The 18,414-nt window shown below is 41.5% G+C and overlaps 1 protein-coding gene across 1 annotated transcript in view; it reads left to right on the forward strand.

Moving 5' to 3' along the window:
* Positions 1–18,414, forward strand: part of MYOM3 (myomesin 3) — a 310,945-nt gene that overhangs the window by 256,499 nt on the left and 36,032 nt on the right. The window contains exons 25-30 of the mRNA XM_073572698.1: positions 2,898–3,042; positions 8,278–8,337; positions 9,838–9,905; positions 11,436–11,546; positions 14,581–14,668; positions 17,468–17,506. Of these exons, the coding sequence (XP_073428799.1) occupies positions 2,898–3,042; positions 8,278–8,337; positions 9,838–9,905; positions 11,436–11,546; positions 14,581–14,668; positions 17,468–17,506 (511 nt within the window). The remainder of the gene's footprint in view (positions 1–2,897; positions 3,043–8,277; positions 8,338–9,837; positions 9,906–11,435; positions 11,547–14,580; positions 14,669–17,467; positions 17,507–18,414) is intronic.

Genomic DNA, 18,414 nt, shown 5'->3' on the forward strand with positions numbered 1-18,414 from the left:
ACAAGATAGCGGTTTGGGACCAGAGCGACGCCAGTAAGAACTGAAGACAGCAGCTGGCAAGTATATGACTATGGTCAGGGAACTTAGATTAGTGGCACCACTTCTTGCTGATATAAAATAAATGCCGAAGTGGTTCTTTAAGTTGTCTATTGTGTTTGTATGTTTTTTTTTCTTAATGTATTGCAATCATCATTATATATAGCACTGTGTACTTACAATTGCTCATTTTGCCTTTCTACTTGGCTAATTCTTCTATTTTCTCTACTCTATGTAGAAACAGGAAGTCTCTTGTTCCTACATTTATCATTGCCCTCTTCAACTCCTGACCCAGCTGCTCTGCTCCTCCCATGCCAAGGACTTTTGCAGTGACTTATGATTCATAGAGGGAAAATTGACCTCCTCTTTCTACATAGAGATTGGAAGGATTCAGCAAGTCAGTTTTTAATCATGTGGTGTCTTAGACCTAATGGAAAAGCCAAGAGAATTAACTAGGTAGAAAGGCAAAATGAGCAATTGTAAGTACACAGTGCTATATACAGCTGTGGCCAAAAGTATCGACACCCCTGCAATTTTGTCAGATAATACTCAGTTTCTTCCTGAAAATGATTGCAAACACAAATTCTTTGGTATTATCATCTTCATTTAATTTGTTTTAAATGAAAAAACACAAAAGAGAATGAAACAAAACGCAAAACATTGATCATTTCACACAAAACTCCAAAAATGGGCCAGACAAAAGTATTGGCACCCTCAGCCTAATACTTGGTTGCACAACCTTTAGCCAAAATAACTGCGACCAACCGCTTCCAGTAACCATCAATGAGTTTCTTACAATGCTCTGCTGGAATTTTAGACCATTCTTCTTTGGCAAACTGCTCCAGGTCCCTGATATTAGAAGGGTGCCTTCTCCAAATTGCCATTTTTAGATCTCTCCACAGGTGTTCTATGGGATTCAGGTCTGGACTCATTGCTGGCCACCTTAGAAGTCTCCAGTGCTTTCTCTCAAACCATTTTCTAGTGCTTTTTGAAGTGTGTTTTGGGTCATTGTCCTGCTAGAAGACCCATGACCTCTGTGGGAGACCCAGCTTTCTCACACTGGGCCCTACATTATGCTGCAAAATTTGTTGGTAGTCTCCAGACTTCATAATTCCATGCACACGGTCAAGCAGTCCAGTGCCAGAGGCAGCAAAGCAACCCCAAAACATCAGGGAACCTCCGCCATGTTTGACTGTAGGGACCGTGTTTTTTTCTTTGAATGCCTCTTTTTTTCTCCTGTAAATTCTATGTTGATGCCTTTGCCCAAAAAGCTCTACTTTTGTCTCATCTGACCAGAGAACATTCTTCCAAAACGTTTTAGGCTTTTTCAGGTAAGTTTTGGCAAACTCCAGCCTGGCTTTTTTATGTCTCGGGGTAAGAAGTGGGGTCTTCCTGGGTCTCCTACCATACAGTCCCTTTTCAGTCAGATGCCGACGGATAGTATGGGTTGACACTGTTGTACCCTCGGACTGCAGGGCAGCTTGAACTTGTTTGGATGTTAGTCGAGGTTCTTTATCCAACATCCGCACAATCTCACGTTGAAATCTCTTGTCAATTTTTCTTTTCTGTCCACATCTAGGGAGGTTAGCCACAGTGCCATGGGCTTTAAACTTCTTGATGACACTGCGCACGGTAGACACAGGAACATTCAGGTCTTTGGAAATGGACTTGTAGCCTTGAGATTGCTCACGCTTCCTCACAATTTGGTTTCTCAAATCCTCAGACAGTTCTTTGGTCTTCTTTCTTTTCTCCATGCTCAATGTGGTACACACAAGGACACAGGACAGAGGTTGAGTCAACTTTAATCCATGTCAACTGGCTGTAAGTGTGATTTAGTTATTGCCAACACCTGTTAGGTGCCACAGGTAAGTTACAGGTGCTGTTAATTACACAAATTAGAGAAGCATCACATGATTTTTCGAACAGTGCCAATACTTTTGTCCACCCTCTTTTTTATGTTTGGTGTGGAATTATATCCAATTTGGCTTCAGGACAATTCTTTGTGTTTTTTCATTTAAGACAAATTAAATGAAGATAATAATACCAAAGAATTTGTGTTTGCAATCATTTTCAGGAAGAAACTGAGTATTATCTGACAAAATTGCAGGGGTGTCAATACTTTTGGCAACAACTGTAATATGGTGATTGCAATATAGTAATATGATTACAAATTTGATGGGAGGAGAGCTTTCTTAATAAGGCTTCTCAGGGTTTTCAGAACAGGACATACACTTTAAAAAGAAATAATATGCATCTAATAAGTATATGGGTTATGTTATAGACATCGAATGGCTTTTATATCTTACTTTTGTCACTAATTCCTCCAGTTCAGATGCACAAGATGGAAAAGCTCCTGGGCATCGCTGACCCTTCCTAATTGAGGAAAGCGAATTTAGATTTGATGCTACAAGCTAATAACAGTTCTGAGAATATAGACATTTAGTTACTATAATTGCAAGTGCAATTACCGAGAGAAACATCTTGATTTTTTTGCATACTTTAATGATTTTGTAATTACTATTACATGTTTATTTGTTCACGTTATCATCTGACAATCAGAAATCAACTATAAAAAAAGACCTGTTTTTACTAGAATTTTTGAGATGAAAATGTATTACATGGTTATGTTGACTGATGCAACATTTTGTCTAATGTAAACAATGGCGATCCTATTTTTTATTTCAGCTAACATTTTATAATTGGATTACAATGGATTAAAAACATGCCATTATGGCTCGCAACTGAATTCAATGGCAAAATGTTCCCATACATTGTGACAAATATGTTTCAGCACACTTACTTTGCAGTATATCAAATTATTTGTTCATTAAAGATAGTCAGGTACACATTCCTCATTGCAGAAACGGAAAATAAAATTTGACAAGGAAAATGGTCTAATTGAAATTATCAAAGAAGACTTTGGAGAAGAAGATAAGGGAACATATACTGCGAAAGTGGCAGATGGAAAAGCATCAAACCAGTTCAGTATTGTCCTTACTGGAGAAGGTGAGAAAAGATTATGCCCTCTAATCATTAGAATGCATTAAATAGTCTATCCAGGTTTCTAATACAAATGGCCTATCTCAATACCACCCCAGATCAGCTGTTTGAAGTAACTACCTCTTTGCTGTTATTCATACTATAGGAAGCCATAATTCAAAGCAGTTTCCCAGTGAGCCTAATCCTCCAGGGTTAAGGCTATATATCATTGATCCTGGCATACATCACCAGACAATGCAACCCAGACCCTCACTGGAGGACCATGCCTCATATGATATGTCCTAAAAGTGTGACCCAGTAGGGAATCATTGTAATCCCTGGTCATTAAACAACCTCCATTTGGTCTGCCCCTTCAATGGCTGAGACCTTTGGCCTCAGCTTGGTACACTACCAGAGAAATTCTTCGTCCATAAACCTGGTTTGGCTTACCGACTTTTGTGAAATGTAGATATGCTGAGCGGTTTAAGCAGAGGCTTAACTTGAAGGTCGTGGGCCCAAATGCAAAAGCGCCAACTGGGTTTCCAATTATTGCAAGTCTTCAAAAGTAATTGTCTTTTTCTTTCGGGCAAAGTGACCTTTTAGGCCTCCTAGGCTCCAGGGCCCAGATGCAATTGCAATCTCTGCACCCACCTATTAATAGTTATGCCCCAGGGTTTAAGAAGTATTACCCGGCATGGACACATGTAAGAAGCCTGAGAGGAGTGACATTCATGTAACCCCTCCTCACAGTTCCATGTGGGTAAGACTTCTTGAACCTCCACATCATGTCAGAACTGCATAAGAATTGGTCGATATTGATGCCATCAGGAGTCCAGACTTTCCTCCTCACTTCCTCACTAAACCTGATGGAACCTTAATAGGAGGTCCATGGTCATAAAAGTTTCACCCAGCATTAAACTGTGTGAGAAGCCTTGGAAAAGAGGCAGATGACCATGCACTAGACATTTTTGATGAGTGAGAAAGCAGATTTCAACTTTTTCTGTAGCATCAACACTGTGACAGATGTAGACTGAAAGTAGATGTCTATGAAATTGTTGGTCTTCTATGTTAGATTTTATAGTCATTGTTGGCTGCTGGTTAAAAGTACTTTTATGTTAAATAACATAACTGCATACTATGAGTGGAAGTCCTTCTATCCTTCCCCATATTACTGTGTCAGCAGCACATCGAGCCTTTAAACAAAGTATTGAAATGCGCTTCTAACAGTGACGATTTTTATGCCAACATAAATGATCCAATCATCATATGAACACGTGTTTTGCTTGCTCCTTGGGTGATTGGCAGTAAGGTTACAGAAGCTATAATTAGGTATATCTGTTTTTATAAATGCTCATTGACCAATTATGAGCCAATGTTAAAAAGCTTTTACACACTCTTATCTGTAATAGTCTTCTACAATAGTTATGTTTAATAATAAAAAAACATGGTAGAACATGTTAAAAATACCAAGGTAGGTCTGCAAAGTGGCATCTTAGCATCTCAAACACCACAGGTTGTGCTAATGTGAAATTATTCCTAAACTGAGGTCTCATCTTGCTCATCAGTAGATGTTGAAACATTATTTATGAGTTTCATAACCTTGATATTCAATGCAGGAACACTAAATTTCCCACAATAAATAAAACTTTCAAATATACTTTGTAATAAAATTCTCTAATATAGATTGTAATTTCTCAACATTTTCAAAATCCCTGTTTACTTTAAGGGAATAGCAACTGTGACAAAGTCACTGGCAAAGTGCTGGAGTGGAGAAATATTTCACTGAGGTTATTAAATTCAGTGATTTGAAACCCAGAAGTTTGCTCCAGCACATTATGTGTTGAGAGGGGTTAATCAGCCATTTTAAGGGCTAGGTTTTTGTGGACAACCATAGAGAGGGTGGGAGGTTGTCCACCTTATCTACACCCCAGGGTGTGATCTGGGGTTTAAATAGTCAGACTTCGTAGACATTCAGTGTTCCGAGTGTTTGGAGAGACTAACTCCAGGGAAATAATTGTGTTGGGGCTAAACTGAACCATTTGTTTTTGCTAAGCTTAAGCGTGCAGATCCCCACAGACGTATGGACTGTTAGATACCATTTTATTTTGTTTTCCTGTTTGGGTTGTTTTTTTTTACTTCACCATGGTTTAGGCCACATGTACCTAATTAACCAATGAAGGACTTCAAGAGACAGTGTTACCGTGTCTACTCCCGTGTACCACCGAGCTGGTCTACCACACATTTTTTTTAAAGCAAAGTCTATGTATAAGCATATTTTTAATGAAAAAAATTACGCAACTTAGCAATAAGTTTTGAATAAAAAATTCTCATGCCTACAGGTATTATGCAGGCCTTGTGACTCCAACGCAGCAAACTATAATCCACCACTGTATAGTCTGATTTTGCAGTCATATTTCCTTCTATCCATTTCTTACCATTTATTAACATACATTTGGTACTTTAGCAAGAAGAAAGGGATGGATTGTGGATATATAACTAAAGGAAGAGACTGCAATAAAGTTATCACCTACCCACAGGATAGTGATCACTTATACATCGGTGGGATCTAACCATTGAGACCTACACGGATCTGTAGAATAGAACACTTTTATCCGAGTTAGAATGGAAAATCTTTGCGCATGCCCGACCACCACCCTATTCACTATGGCAGGGACGGACAATTCATTTTAAAAGGGGTCACATGGGGGACCGTGACTGTTGTAGAGACAACAGTTGTATCACTTAATATTGAGCAGAATTATGTATGCAGACATCCCCATATAACATTTGAACCCACACACAGCCCCATTATATACAGCATCAGTCCACAGGTCCACACACAGCCCCCCAATACAGTATTGGTCCACACCCAGCTCCCTTATAAACAGTATGTGCCCCAAAGAGCACCCTCTATGTACAGTATGAGCCCACACACAGCTCTCTTTATATAGTAAGAACCAACACAGTCCACTATATACAGTAGGTACCCACACACAGACCCCTATATAAAGCATTAGCCTCTACACAGCTCCCTATATGTAATGTGATCACATACAGCCCCTTATATATAGTATGAGCCCCCATATAGCTTCCCTATATGCACTCCCACACAGTCCCTATAAGTAGTATGAACAAACCCCATGTGCAGTATGAGTCCACACACAGCCCTTATATACAATACTAGCTGAAGAGCTCGGCGCTGCCTGGGCATAGTAACTAACTGTGGTTAGTTATAGCAAATTATAATTATCCTCCATCCCATAGTCCCGTGCCCATATACCCATCATACATATCCACGATCCCATAGGCCCGTGCCCATATACCCATCATACATATCCTCCATCCCATAGTCGAGTGCCCATATACCCATCACACATCCTCCATCCCATAGTCCCATGCCCATATACCCATCATACATATTCGCCATCCCATAGTCGAGTGCCCATATACTCATCACACATCCTTCATCTCATAGTCTCATGCCCATATACCCATCATACATATTCGCCATCCCATAGTCGAGTGCCCATATACTCACCACACATCCTTCATCTCATAGTCTCATGCCCATATACCCATCATACATCCTCTATCCCATAGTCCCGTGCCCATATACCCGTCATACATATCCTCCATCCCATAGTCCCATGCCCATATACCCGTTATACATATCCTCCATCCCATAGTCCAGTGCCCATATACCCATCACACATCCTCTATCCCATAGTCCTGTGCCCATATACCAGTCATACATATCCTCCATCCCATAGTCCAGTGCCCATATACCCATCACACATCCTCCATCCCATAGTCAACCATTATGACATCATAATGAGCGGCGGGGCTTGCAACCTATGATGACATCAGCGTCGCCATGGCAACCATTATGAAATCATAATGAGGGGTGGAGCTTGATACACACACATTGTTTCCCCATTATGTAGATAGGGGCAAAATTGTTTGGTGAATTGGAACGCGCGGGGTTAAAATTTTGCCTCACAACATAGCCTAGGACGCTCTTGGGGTCCAGACGTGTGACTGTGCCAAATTTTGTGGCTGTAGCTGCGACGGTGCGGATGCCAATCCCGGACATACACACACATACATACATACATACATACATAGACACACTTGAGCTTTATATATTAGATGATCCCCCATAAATCCTTCCTGTATACTATATGCACTCTCACAGAGCCCCCTATATACAGTATGAGTCCCCACATAGCTCTCCTATATACAGACCACATACATTCACACAAAAAAAACCACATTCTCACCTTGCTCCTGTTCCCTCGGCACTCTGCCCTGAGTCTTTGCTGTGTGCACTGACCTTCCGCACAGCAGACATGATGTATTGATGTCATCGCGTCTGCTGTATGTCGCACATGCTATATGGTGGAAGGAATAGCCAGCGGCTCATTGGCCTAGTGTTACCCCTCAACTTCCAAGTTGCACGTCAAGAGCCCTCTTCTCCTGCATCAACCATAATTAACCCCCTCCCTTAGTGTAAGTCACTGATGCCCTAGCTACTATGATTACATCCTAAAAGTGCAATGGGGATACTCTTCTATCTTCAGTACCTGTGAGTTTACTTTAATAGTTTATTTCTTTTGGGAGAAGGACGAATAGTGCCATAAACTAGGTTAAGTGTACATAGAGTACAGAAAAGTTCACAGACATTCCTTTCGAGTTCCACCCCCTCTTAAATAACAAGAAAATTGCTTCACATTTAAGGGGTATTCTGGGTAATTATGTTTATTGTTTAAACAATTTAGGCTTTTTTTTAAAAATAATAAAATAATTTGTTGTCACAATCAGTGATCCCGCCGGTCCTGTTTAGGCACTTGCCTGGTCCCCAATGGTCGGTGCATTCTAGTCCCTTCCACAACACATTAGAAATGGCAAATCACTGATCAAAATGGTGACCCGCCTCAACCAATAATGTAACAATATAGCAAAATGTATGCAAAAGAAAATTTTACCAAAACATAAGAGACAAACATCATACTTAGACATGCACCTCTTTTCAAGATTATTGTGTGACATAATTATTTTAAAAATAGAAGCATCGAATAGTAGTGGCTAAAGAACTTGCAATGGTTACACTTTACTGACTGCTGCAAACTGTTTGCAACCAAGTATGGCAGCTATGAAAGGCTGCAATATGTAGCTTACTATAGAAAGTTTCATGCGTAGTTTAAGCACAATGATATTTGTTATAATGATTTTCTATTTATATAAATGTAATTTTATTTACAGACTTTGATAAGATTCTTGAGGAGTCTAAGCAGAAACGCAAACAATGGAAAAAGAAGAAAGGTGAAAAAAGTTAACGTTGCCACAATGCAATCCATTCACTAATGCAATGTAATAGCTAAGCAGCGTAAACTTAGTCGATGCGTTCGGAAGATGCACCGAATGTAACACAGTGCAACAAGCTGTATGATAGATTTGGTGCATCATGCTAAAAGTTAGACTCTTTTTACATAAGAACATTTATGTGCATCAAAAAGCTGGCGCACACTATTGAAAGGAATCTGACATCAGAAAATTGCCTATTAGCCCCTTTCCGATATGTGGCGTAACAGTACGCACATGTTGGACTCCCCCTGTTTGGTGCAAGTTCTGGCGCTGATCCCACACACCTTTCTGGGCACATGACAGCTGACATGTACCCACAACAGCCACAGATGGTATAGCGATCAACGAGCAACTAATAACTAGTTAAATGCCGCTGTCAATCTCTGACAGCACCATTTAACTCGCGCTAACAGGAAGCGCGTCACTAATCCAGCCCATCGGTGACCCCGTCACATGATTGCAGGTTACCGATGGGTCGGTATGACAACCAGAGGTCTGCAGCAGACTCATATGCAGTGAGTCTGGTCAGACTGAGGTGTATACAGCTCGGTTCACTGTGCATGACAGAGGTGTTCTGAGCGCCGGTCATGTAAGCGTCTGTACTGGATTTCAAACCTGTTGGAATGGTCAGTCAAAGGGAAAAGATGTATCTTCACACCATGACTCGGTGACAAGGTCAGGATACCAGACCGTCCCGATGACTCAGGGTAATAGAGGAAAGTTGTTACTTGATAACATAGCACAATCACTGCACACATAGATTCACTAAGAACATCATTGCAATTATCACATAATTTCCTGCCGGAATCTGGGATTAGTTTAATAGGCATTTTCTGATTTCAAGTTCCCTTCAATAAATTGTGGCACAATGTTTGATAAATCTCGCGCATCTTAGATGTTAAACGTCTGTCTACAAATGTCACTCCACTTTTTACGCCTCTATGGTCTGGACTGAGTATGCAATTTAAAGTGCGACATTTTAAAACAGTAAAAGTTAGATAAAAGGTAGATTAAAAATGCCCACCAAAGTATGAAAAAACACAAGCAACAACTCTAAGGCTATGTTCACATCACATTTTTGCTACACATCAGTGGATCCGTCAAGGGCGTCTGTTTGACTTTAATAAAGTAGGCAGAGTCACTTTGTGCTCTGTCAGGCCCCATCTTCGAAAGTGTCCACTTTTTTGAGGCGGACATGCTTTATTCCTACCTCAAAAGTGTGACATATTGCCAAAAAAGGATATTAGACAGAGCACAAAGTAACATTCAATAAATGCAATGGCCCCACCGGCAGTTTTGCCTGAATTATGTTATTCAGGGCTTCAGATAGAAGTTCTGACGAAGGCACTGACATGTGGCAAAAAAGTGCTGTGAACATAGCCTAATAAATGTGCCAAAATGATTTATTTTTTATGTATTTGTAAACTATAAACAGTCACAGCAGTTTCCTTATAACAGGACCACATTTTGTGGAGCAGCTGGAGTGGAAGGTTACAGAAGAGTGCCATGTTATAATAACATGCAAGGTATGTTCTGTGATATCCTTATTATGTGGATTAAGGTTTAGAGCCAGGAGCGTTCGTAGATTCTTGAAAATATCTGACTCTTGGAAACACATATATTTGGAGAGGAATTTATCACCTACATCCTTGAGAATGAACCAACTAACAACAGACCCTACAAGCTCGCTGACATTTTGGTCAGATAGTTTTTATGAACTAATACCATGATGATGGCAACCCAGTGATATGGTAAAATAAACCTTGTTATATAGTATAGTATCAACAGGTAGTTAGTGATACAACGGTGGATAGTTTTTGCATCACTTTCTGACAATTTTCAATCACGATGGAGAAGTTTAGGGACTATCTTGTTAGGCGCTGGGATTCTCCCGCTGCACAGGATCAATCCCAAGCATGGTCTGGTGCTGTGGTCTCGCATTCAGGCTCAGCCTCTGGGATGACTGCTCAGCACAGACTCCGGCCCCAGCGCCTTGCCCAGGCTCATGCTGCATGTGTAGTTACTCCTAGCCTTCCAGCTAAGCCTATGGTGACTTCTAGTTTACACGTGCAGTGCTGTGCTCTGGAGCCTAAGTCTGATAGCACTGTGAGTGTTTGTTTAGACAGGCAGTGTAGGGTAGGAACTCCCGCTTGAACTTAGCATCTGCACCGGGCGTCCTCACGTGTGCGTGCTGAAGCACACTGTGTGTCAGAGCAGGGTCAACCACCAGTGTAGTCTTCCCTGGGGGGTTAAATTATAGGAACCCCAATTATTATTTTTCTATACTCCTGTGCAGTCTAACAGGGTATAGTCCTTTGTGCGTTGCTTCATAGTACCGCTCTGTAGTGTAACAGAGATTGGTACTTTGCGCTCTGTACACACTGAGTGACATTTAACTCAGTGTGCGTAAAGTGTTTTCTCGCAGCCTTGCTATGCCATTGTGCTTGCTGCGGTTTCTCCATCACTGCACAGTGGACCCCGGGTTGCGAACGCACCTTATTATAATTTCTTATTTGGTGCATTCCACCAATCCTAACACCATCCATCTAGATGTTCTCGGTTAGTTGTTTTCCATAGTGAATAGTGATGTAAGGACTGTACTAAGCCAATCCCGCATCTTCACTATGATTACTTTAGATAAGTTGATCTCAAGTACAGAACACATATTCTTTATGGCAATAGATCCCAGTATTACACCAGGATACTAATGGGGAAATCCCCTATGTAGCTCCCTGATAACCACTAAACAGATAGCAAAAATGTAAACTGTATTCAACAATGCCTGTTCTTATATAGATCTAATTAGTGAAGGAAATATTAGCAGGATACAATAGCCGCTTTTATTTGTCACCATCACCATTCCTTCAGCGTGCCCCTTCCTAGGCTCAGTTTTGTGACCCTGTAATCCTTATCCAGGACCTAATACCACAGACTGATATTAACCTGGTATTTTCCTGAAAATGTGACATAAAATAAGTTGCATTTGATGTACAGTTTATGCTTCTATATATGCATTGTAGTAAAATAGACTTCTTTAGATTTGCCTTTTTATTTAGGTGACAAATACTGACAAAGACACAACTCTTAAATGGTCCTTTGAGAAGACACCACTTCCAAATGGGCAATATGATGGACAAAATGGATCAGGAACATTGGCTATCACAAAGGTAAACCCACTAAATTTGCATCTTTAGCCACATTTATTTTCCTATAGAATTTCAAAATGCATCCTAGAGGCTGTTTTTAAACATATTACAATTCTCCTTGTTACTCATGTGTGACCGTCAGTGCTGATTGTGGGACACATGTTTGTAAGAAATCTACTCTAACCACACCTAAACCTAATGCTGGAGTCACACATAGCGACTCACCAGCGATCCCGACAATGATATCAACGTGTCAGGATCACTGGTGAGTCGCTATGTGATCGCTGGTGAGCTGTCACACAGACCGCTTCACCAGCGATCAGCACCAGCGACGCCGAGCGCGCGTCGTCGCTGTGTACATTAGTTACCAGCAGATTGCTGGTCTCCCGCCTTTCACACGCAGCAATGCGTGCTGGCCAGCGGGAGACCAGCGACAAAAGAAATGTCCAGTGGTTTCCTACAGCGATCAGCGATACCCGGTAGGGGGGCCGGTCGCTGATCGCTGTCACACACAGCGATCTCGCTGGTGAGATCGCTGTTGTGTCACAAAACTTGTGACTCAGCAGCGATCTCGCTAGCGAGATCGCTAAGTGTGACGGGGCCCTAACAGTGTAATAGCTATAAGCATTCTCAGGGTCACTCAAAATATACATAACAAGAAAACCAAAAGCTATACATTTTAACCCCTTAACGACCACCGATACGCCTTTTAACGGCGGTAGTTAAGGGTACTAAAACCACAGCGCCGTTAATCCACGGCGCTGTGATTTAAGTGAATAGCGCCCCCCAGTGTCGGATTTTCTCCGGGGTCTCGGCTGCCAGGGGTAGCCGAGACCCTAGAGAACATGAATCGGTCGGTTTTTACCGACCCCGCTTTTGCGATCGCCGTTATTAACCCTATAACGGCGACCGCAAAAAAAAAGCCGCTATTTTACATTTAATTTCTCTCTCCTCTGATGTGATCGCACATCAGAGGAGAGAGAAATAGGGTCCCCGATCCCCCCCCGGTACCTCTCCGTCGCCCTCCGTCCCCTCCCGGTGGTCCCACGTCCCGCCCGCGTCCTCCAATGGGCGCCGCCATCTTGAAAATGGCAGGCGCATGCGCAGTGCGCCCGCCGGGAATCTGCTGGCTCCGGCTGGCAGATTCCATTCATTATTTTGATCACTATGATAAGCGATCATAGTGATCAAAATAAAAAAAATAGTACATAACCCCCCCGTTTATCACCCCCTTTTATAGGCAAATATAATGAAATAAAGAAAATATTTTTTTTTTCAGTTTTCCATTAGGGTTAGGGTTAGGGTTGGGCTAGGGTTAGGGGTTAGGGTTGGGCTAGGGTTAGGGTTGGGCTAGGGTTAGGGTTAGGCTAGGGTTAGGGTTAGGGCTAGGGTCACGGCTAGGGTTAGAATTAGGGTTAGGGTGAACTAGGATTAGGGTTAGAATTAGGATTAGGGATTAGGGTTGGGATTAGGGTTAGGGTTGGGATTAGGGTTAGGGGTGTGTTGGGGTTAGGTTTAGAGCAAGAATTGAGGGGTTTCCACTATTTACCAACTTTGGGGGTCTAAAAATTGGGATCTAAAAAATCACTTTTGTGGAAATAAAAAAGACTTTTTATTTTCACGGCTCTACATTATAAACTTCTGTGAAGCACTTGAAGGTTCAAAGTGCTCACCACACATCTAGATAAGTTCCTTAATGGGTCTAGTTTCCAAAATGGGGTCACTTGTTGGGGGTTTCCACAGTTTAGGCCCATCAGGGGCTCTGCAAACGCAACATGATGCCCGCAGACCATTCCATTAAAGTCTGCATTCCAAAATGGCACTCCTTCCCTTCCAAGCTCTCCCATGCGCCCAAACAGTGGTTCCCCCCCACATATGGGGTATCAGCGTACTCAGGACAAATTGCACAACAACCGTGTAGGTATGATTTCTCCTGTTACCCTTGTAAAAATTAAAATTTGGGGGCGAAAAGATCATTTTTGTGGAAAAAAAAATTGATTTTTTATTTTCACGGCTCTACGTTATAAACTTCTGTGAAGCACTTGAAGCTTCAAAGTGCTCATCACACATCTAGATAAGTTCCTTAATGGGTCTAGTTTCCAAAATGGGGTCACTTGTTGGAGTTTTCCACTGTTTAGGCACATTAAAGGCTCTCCGAACGCAACATGGCATCAGATCTCAATTCCAGCCAATTCTGCGTTGAAAAAGTCAAACGGCGCTCCATCCCTTGCGAGCTCTGCCGTGTGCTGAAAAAGTGGTTTACCCCCACATATGGGGTATCTGCGTATTCAGGAGAAATTGTACAACAAATTTTGTGGTTGATTTTCTTTTTTAACACTTGTCAAAATAAAAAAAATTGGTTCTGAAGTAAATTTTTTGCTAAAAAAAGTTAAATGTTAATTTTTTCCTTCCACATTGCTTTAGTTCCTGTGAAGCACTTAAAGGGTTAATAAACTTCTTGAATGTGGTTTTGAGCACCTTGAGGGGTCTAGTGTTTAGAATGGTGCCACTTTTGGGTATTTTCTGTCATGTACACCCCTCAAAATGACTTTAAATATGATGTGGTCCCTAAAAAAATGGTTTTGTAAATTTTGTTGTAAAAATGAGAAATCGCTGGTCAACTTTTAACCCTTATAACTTCCTAACAAGAAAAAATTTTGCTTCCAAAATTGTGCTGATGTAAAGTAGACATGTGGGAAATGTTATTTATTAAGAAATTTGTGTGACACATCTCTCTGATTTAAGGGCATAAAAATTTAAAGTTTTAAAATTGCAACATTTTCTAAATTTTCGCCATATTTCCGTTTTTTTCATAAATAAACACAAGACTTATCGAAGAAATTTTATGACTAACATGAAGTACAATATGTCACGAAAAAGCAGTCTTAGAATCAGCGGGATCCATTAAAGCGTTCCAGAGTTATAACCTCATAAAGGGACAGTGGTCAGAATTGTAAAAATTGGCCTGGTCATTAAGCTGCAAACTGGCTCTGTCGCTAAGGGGTTAAAGAAATTGCGTCTTTGTTATTAAAGTGCTATAGTTTTCTTTCAACAGTTCACAAATGAAGAGAAAGGACACTACAAAGCTGTGGTGAAGGATAGCAGGGGAGAAGATATCAGTGACTTGGACCTTACTAAGGAAGGTAAGAATATCACAACAAAGAAATTAATAATACAGTTTTTCACATAAGCTTGGTGAATGCCACACAAGAACAATATTGTGTAAAAAAATGTTATCTAACATCTTTGGCCAAATATTCCTGATGTCCCTAGACCAGGGGTGGGCAATTAATTTTTCCAAGAGGTAACATGAGAGACTATGACTGTTGTGGAAGGCCGTACCAACCGTCCAAACTTCATTCTGCTTATCAATATTGTTTTACATTAATTTTTATCAATCAGTATTGAGGAGAATTAAGTACGGCGACTCGCTGCTATTGTTACATATTACGATAGGGCTTCTTGTAACCTGTATTCTCACCTGTAGCTGCTAATCAACACCATATAATTCACTGCTTTTTATAAAGTTTATACAAAGCTGTAAATCATTCAGCTCCTGTTATACAGTCCTGGTATCTTGAGCAAGAGATACCAAAACAATATGGTGCCCCCAGAGTCCACACATACTGTATGATATCCCCACATAGTATGATGTCATCACACAGCCCTTAAAACAGTATGATATCCTCTCAAACAGTACGAACTTTCCACAAACCCCCTACACAGTATTATGTCTCCACGCAGCCAAATACTAATATTATATACCCACACAGCCCCCTACACAGAATAATGTCTCCACCAAAGCTCCAAACAGCATGATGTTCCCATACAACCCCCACACACAGTACTATGTCCCCACACTGACCCCGTATACAGTACTATTTCCCTACAAAGCCCCCTAGCACAGTATTATTTCCGCACACTGCCACTTCACACAGTATTGTGTGCCTACACAGTCCTCATGCAGAATGATGTCTCTATGCAGCCTCCAAGCACAGTATGATGTGCCCCACACAGCCCCCATGTGCATTATGATGTCTCCCACACAGCCCCTATGCACAGAATGATGTAAAAAACTAAAAAATGAAACTCACCTCACCATGTTCCCCCAGAACTGTGGTCTGAGCTGTGTACTGAGGAACAGCTGGCGCGATGTAATGACATTATTGCGCATTCTGGACTTTCAGACTAACATGCTCAATAGAGGAAGAAGGAACCATTAGCTCAGTTTCAACATTGATTTCACCGGTATCTAATTTCCGAGTATACAGATATCAGTGAAAGTCAAACGCCAGGTGGATAGTAACTGCGTGGCTCGGGACACCACTGCATAAAGCCGTTTGACTGTCCCGGTCCACAGGTCACACCAGAACAGCCAAAGGGAGGCAAACTTTGGCCCATCTGCCCTAGATCGGTATGGAAACGCAGCTGCCAGGACCAGGAGAGGGGTGCTAAAAGAGGGACTCTGGATCACATTTTAACATTAAGGTACAGTGCTGTGCAAATTAATTGGGACAAAGCATTTTTTTAAGCAAAATCGTAAGTTGGTTACCAGTCAGTGATTCAAACCAGTTTTAACTGCTTTGAACAGGTGTGAGTGCCTGTTCAAAGCAGTTAAAACTGGTTTGAATCACTGCCTGGTAACCAACTTACGATTTTACTTAAAAAATCGCTTTGTCCCAATTAATTTGCACAGCACTGTATATTAAGTGCAATTATATAGCATTTCTTATTCACAGAACATATTGCCAACCTTTTCAAACACTACAGTGGTTATAGCAAACAAATTGATTCAATTTGCACTAGACACACTTTCTGTACTTATAAAATTGCTCACCAGAATAATTTTATAGCAACATGGGCGTAATATGTGTAGAGCTGCAGTACTAAAATAGAATTCTAGTTATTATAGGTCTCCTCTTAGTTTCAGCACTTTCACTGAACTTTTGCTGTGTTGTTCACATCATATATGTATATAGTGTACTTTGATTTTAATTGTTACTATCTTAGTTATGTTGTAGGAGTGTGAAGAGCAGTAAGGCAATATTTCCATATACATGAGAAGCCACACTTTGCTCAATGAATGTTTTACTATAGAAGTTGACATTGCTCTTGCCAATTGTAGAGACCTTTCTGGATAACTGGAGGTTTTGAAGAAATCTAGAAACAATATTTCAGGTTTATTGGATTAGAATAATAGAATGTTAGAGTTGGAAGGGACTTCAAGGGTTGTCATGACCAACCCCCTGCTCAATTCAGCGCAGGATTCACTAAACCATCTCAGACAGATGTCTGTCCTGCCTTTGTTTGAAGACTTCCATTGAAGGAAGGTTTGGTTATTTAGGAGAGCCTTGAACAGCAAATTTTAATATTGGTGTTTGATCAAGTTGGGTAGCATCTTAAAACCCCCTTAAAACATTAGATTAAAGACAACAGTAAGTGCAGATTTGGGCAAAAGTAGCCAAGCATCTGTTTTTATCCATGAGAACAAAAGGATTGGCCCTAGTTTGATTCTTCTCCCCCAACATCACATTAGACTGACAGCCGATTCCTCTTCCCCCACGCCTGATACAGGCAAGTTTGGCTGACTTCAGTCTAATGCATCTGTGAGCCTTTAAGACAAGCACATACATATGTGTTGATGATCTCTTTGCAGACATATTTTGTCACTACACAAATAAAGACAACAACAAAATGGAAGCATCAAAAAGCGGCTGGTTAGGTGCCTAGTAGGAGACTGACTCTTTTTGATCATGATAGGTAAAAGATGTCTCTTCTTTCCCACTTACGGGAACAAGGACGTGTTGTGAACAATTGTGTTGGAACTTTTACTTTTATTCTATATAGAAGTCAATTTAACATGATCAAATATACTGATAGATGTAACGATGTGTATGCATTTTACGTAAAGTTCATATTTACATAGGTATGTATTGTTTCAGGCTTTCAAGATGTAATTAAGGAAATTTCGAGAATAAGTGGTAAGTATTTGTGTCGCCCTCCCAGGGCTATGGGGTACTCGGTACCGGGCCGGTCCTTCAAAGGGGAATGTTACAGCAGCGGTGACCCGGTCCGTGGCCCTTGGCGCCCAATTTAAAAAGGGGGATGAGTTGGGAATAAAGTTTATATGTGATTCGTGACGCCACCTGTGGTGTTCAGCAAGGGAGATGTTAAGCCAACGCTGCAGGCAGATCCTCTAGGACTGATGGTGTGGTGCAGCAAGGATGTTATAGCCCCCCACAGGCAGGGCTGTAGTCCCAGGGCAGAGTAGGTGAAATGACATGTAGATGGTGTAATGTCTGGCGCAAGGGATGTAGCAATGCTGGGCAGGTTGGTGCAGGAATGAGTGGAGGACACCAGGGCATGTAGTTCCAAAGCTTTACTCACAGTCTGTTGTACAAACAGGTGCCTGCTTCTGTGCCATGTCCTCCGGGTCAGGGACTCAGTCAACCTCCAGGCCAGATGGAATACTCCTTTCCAACACTCCGCCAACATGTGCCTGTCTGCACGTCTCCGCTTATAGCGCCTTTAAATGAAGTACTCCTAGTACTGAGTTACACTGGAGTTCCTCCTGTCCGATGTTCTTATGAACTCTACTTGTACGGCAGACAGCTGTAGCCTGCTTCGGAGACTCCTTGATACTAAGTCCCGGCTCACTATCCAGTTGCTGTTGTGCCCCCAAGTCTTGTGTGGGAATAAAGTGGTCACTACTTCTATTCCTCCGGTGTCTGCTGCAGGACCATTAGTATTCATAGATCCTCGGGGACCGGGCCCCTGCCTTGCGCTTAGAACTTCTAGGAAGGGTTCTCCTCTAACCCACGTCCTCTGTTCTCTTTTATTCCTCACGTTCCGTACTAATCTTTCTTTCTATGGAGAATCAGGCTTTCAG

Source organism: Dendrobates tinctorius, unplaced genomic scaffold, assembly GCF_039654945.1.
Source record: "Dendrobates tinctorius isolate UK_male_01 unplaced genomic scaffold, ASM3965494v1 ptg000007l, whole genome shotgun sequence".
NCBI lineage: Eukaryota > Metazoa > Chordata > Amphibia > Anura > Dendrobatidae > Dendrobates > Dendrobates tinctorius.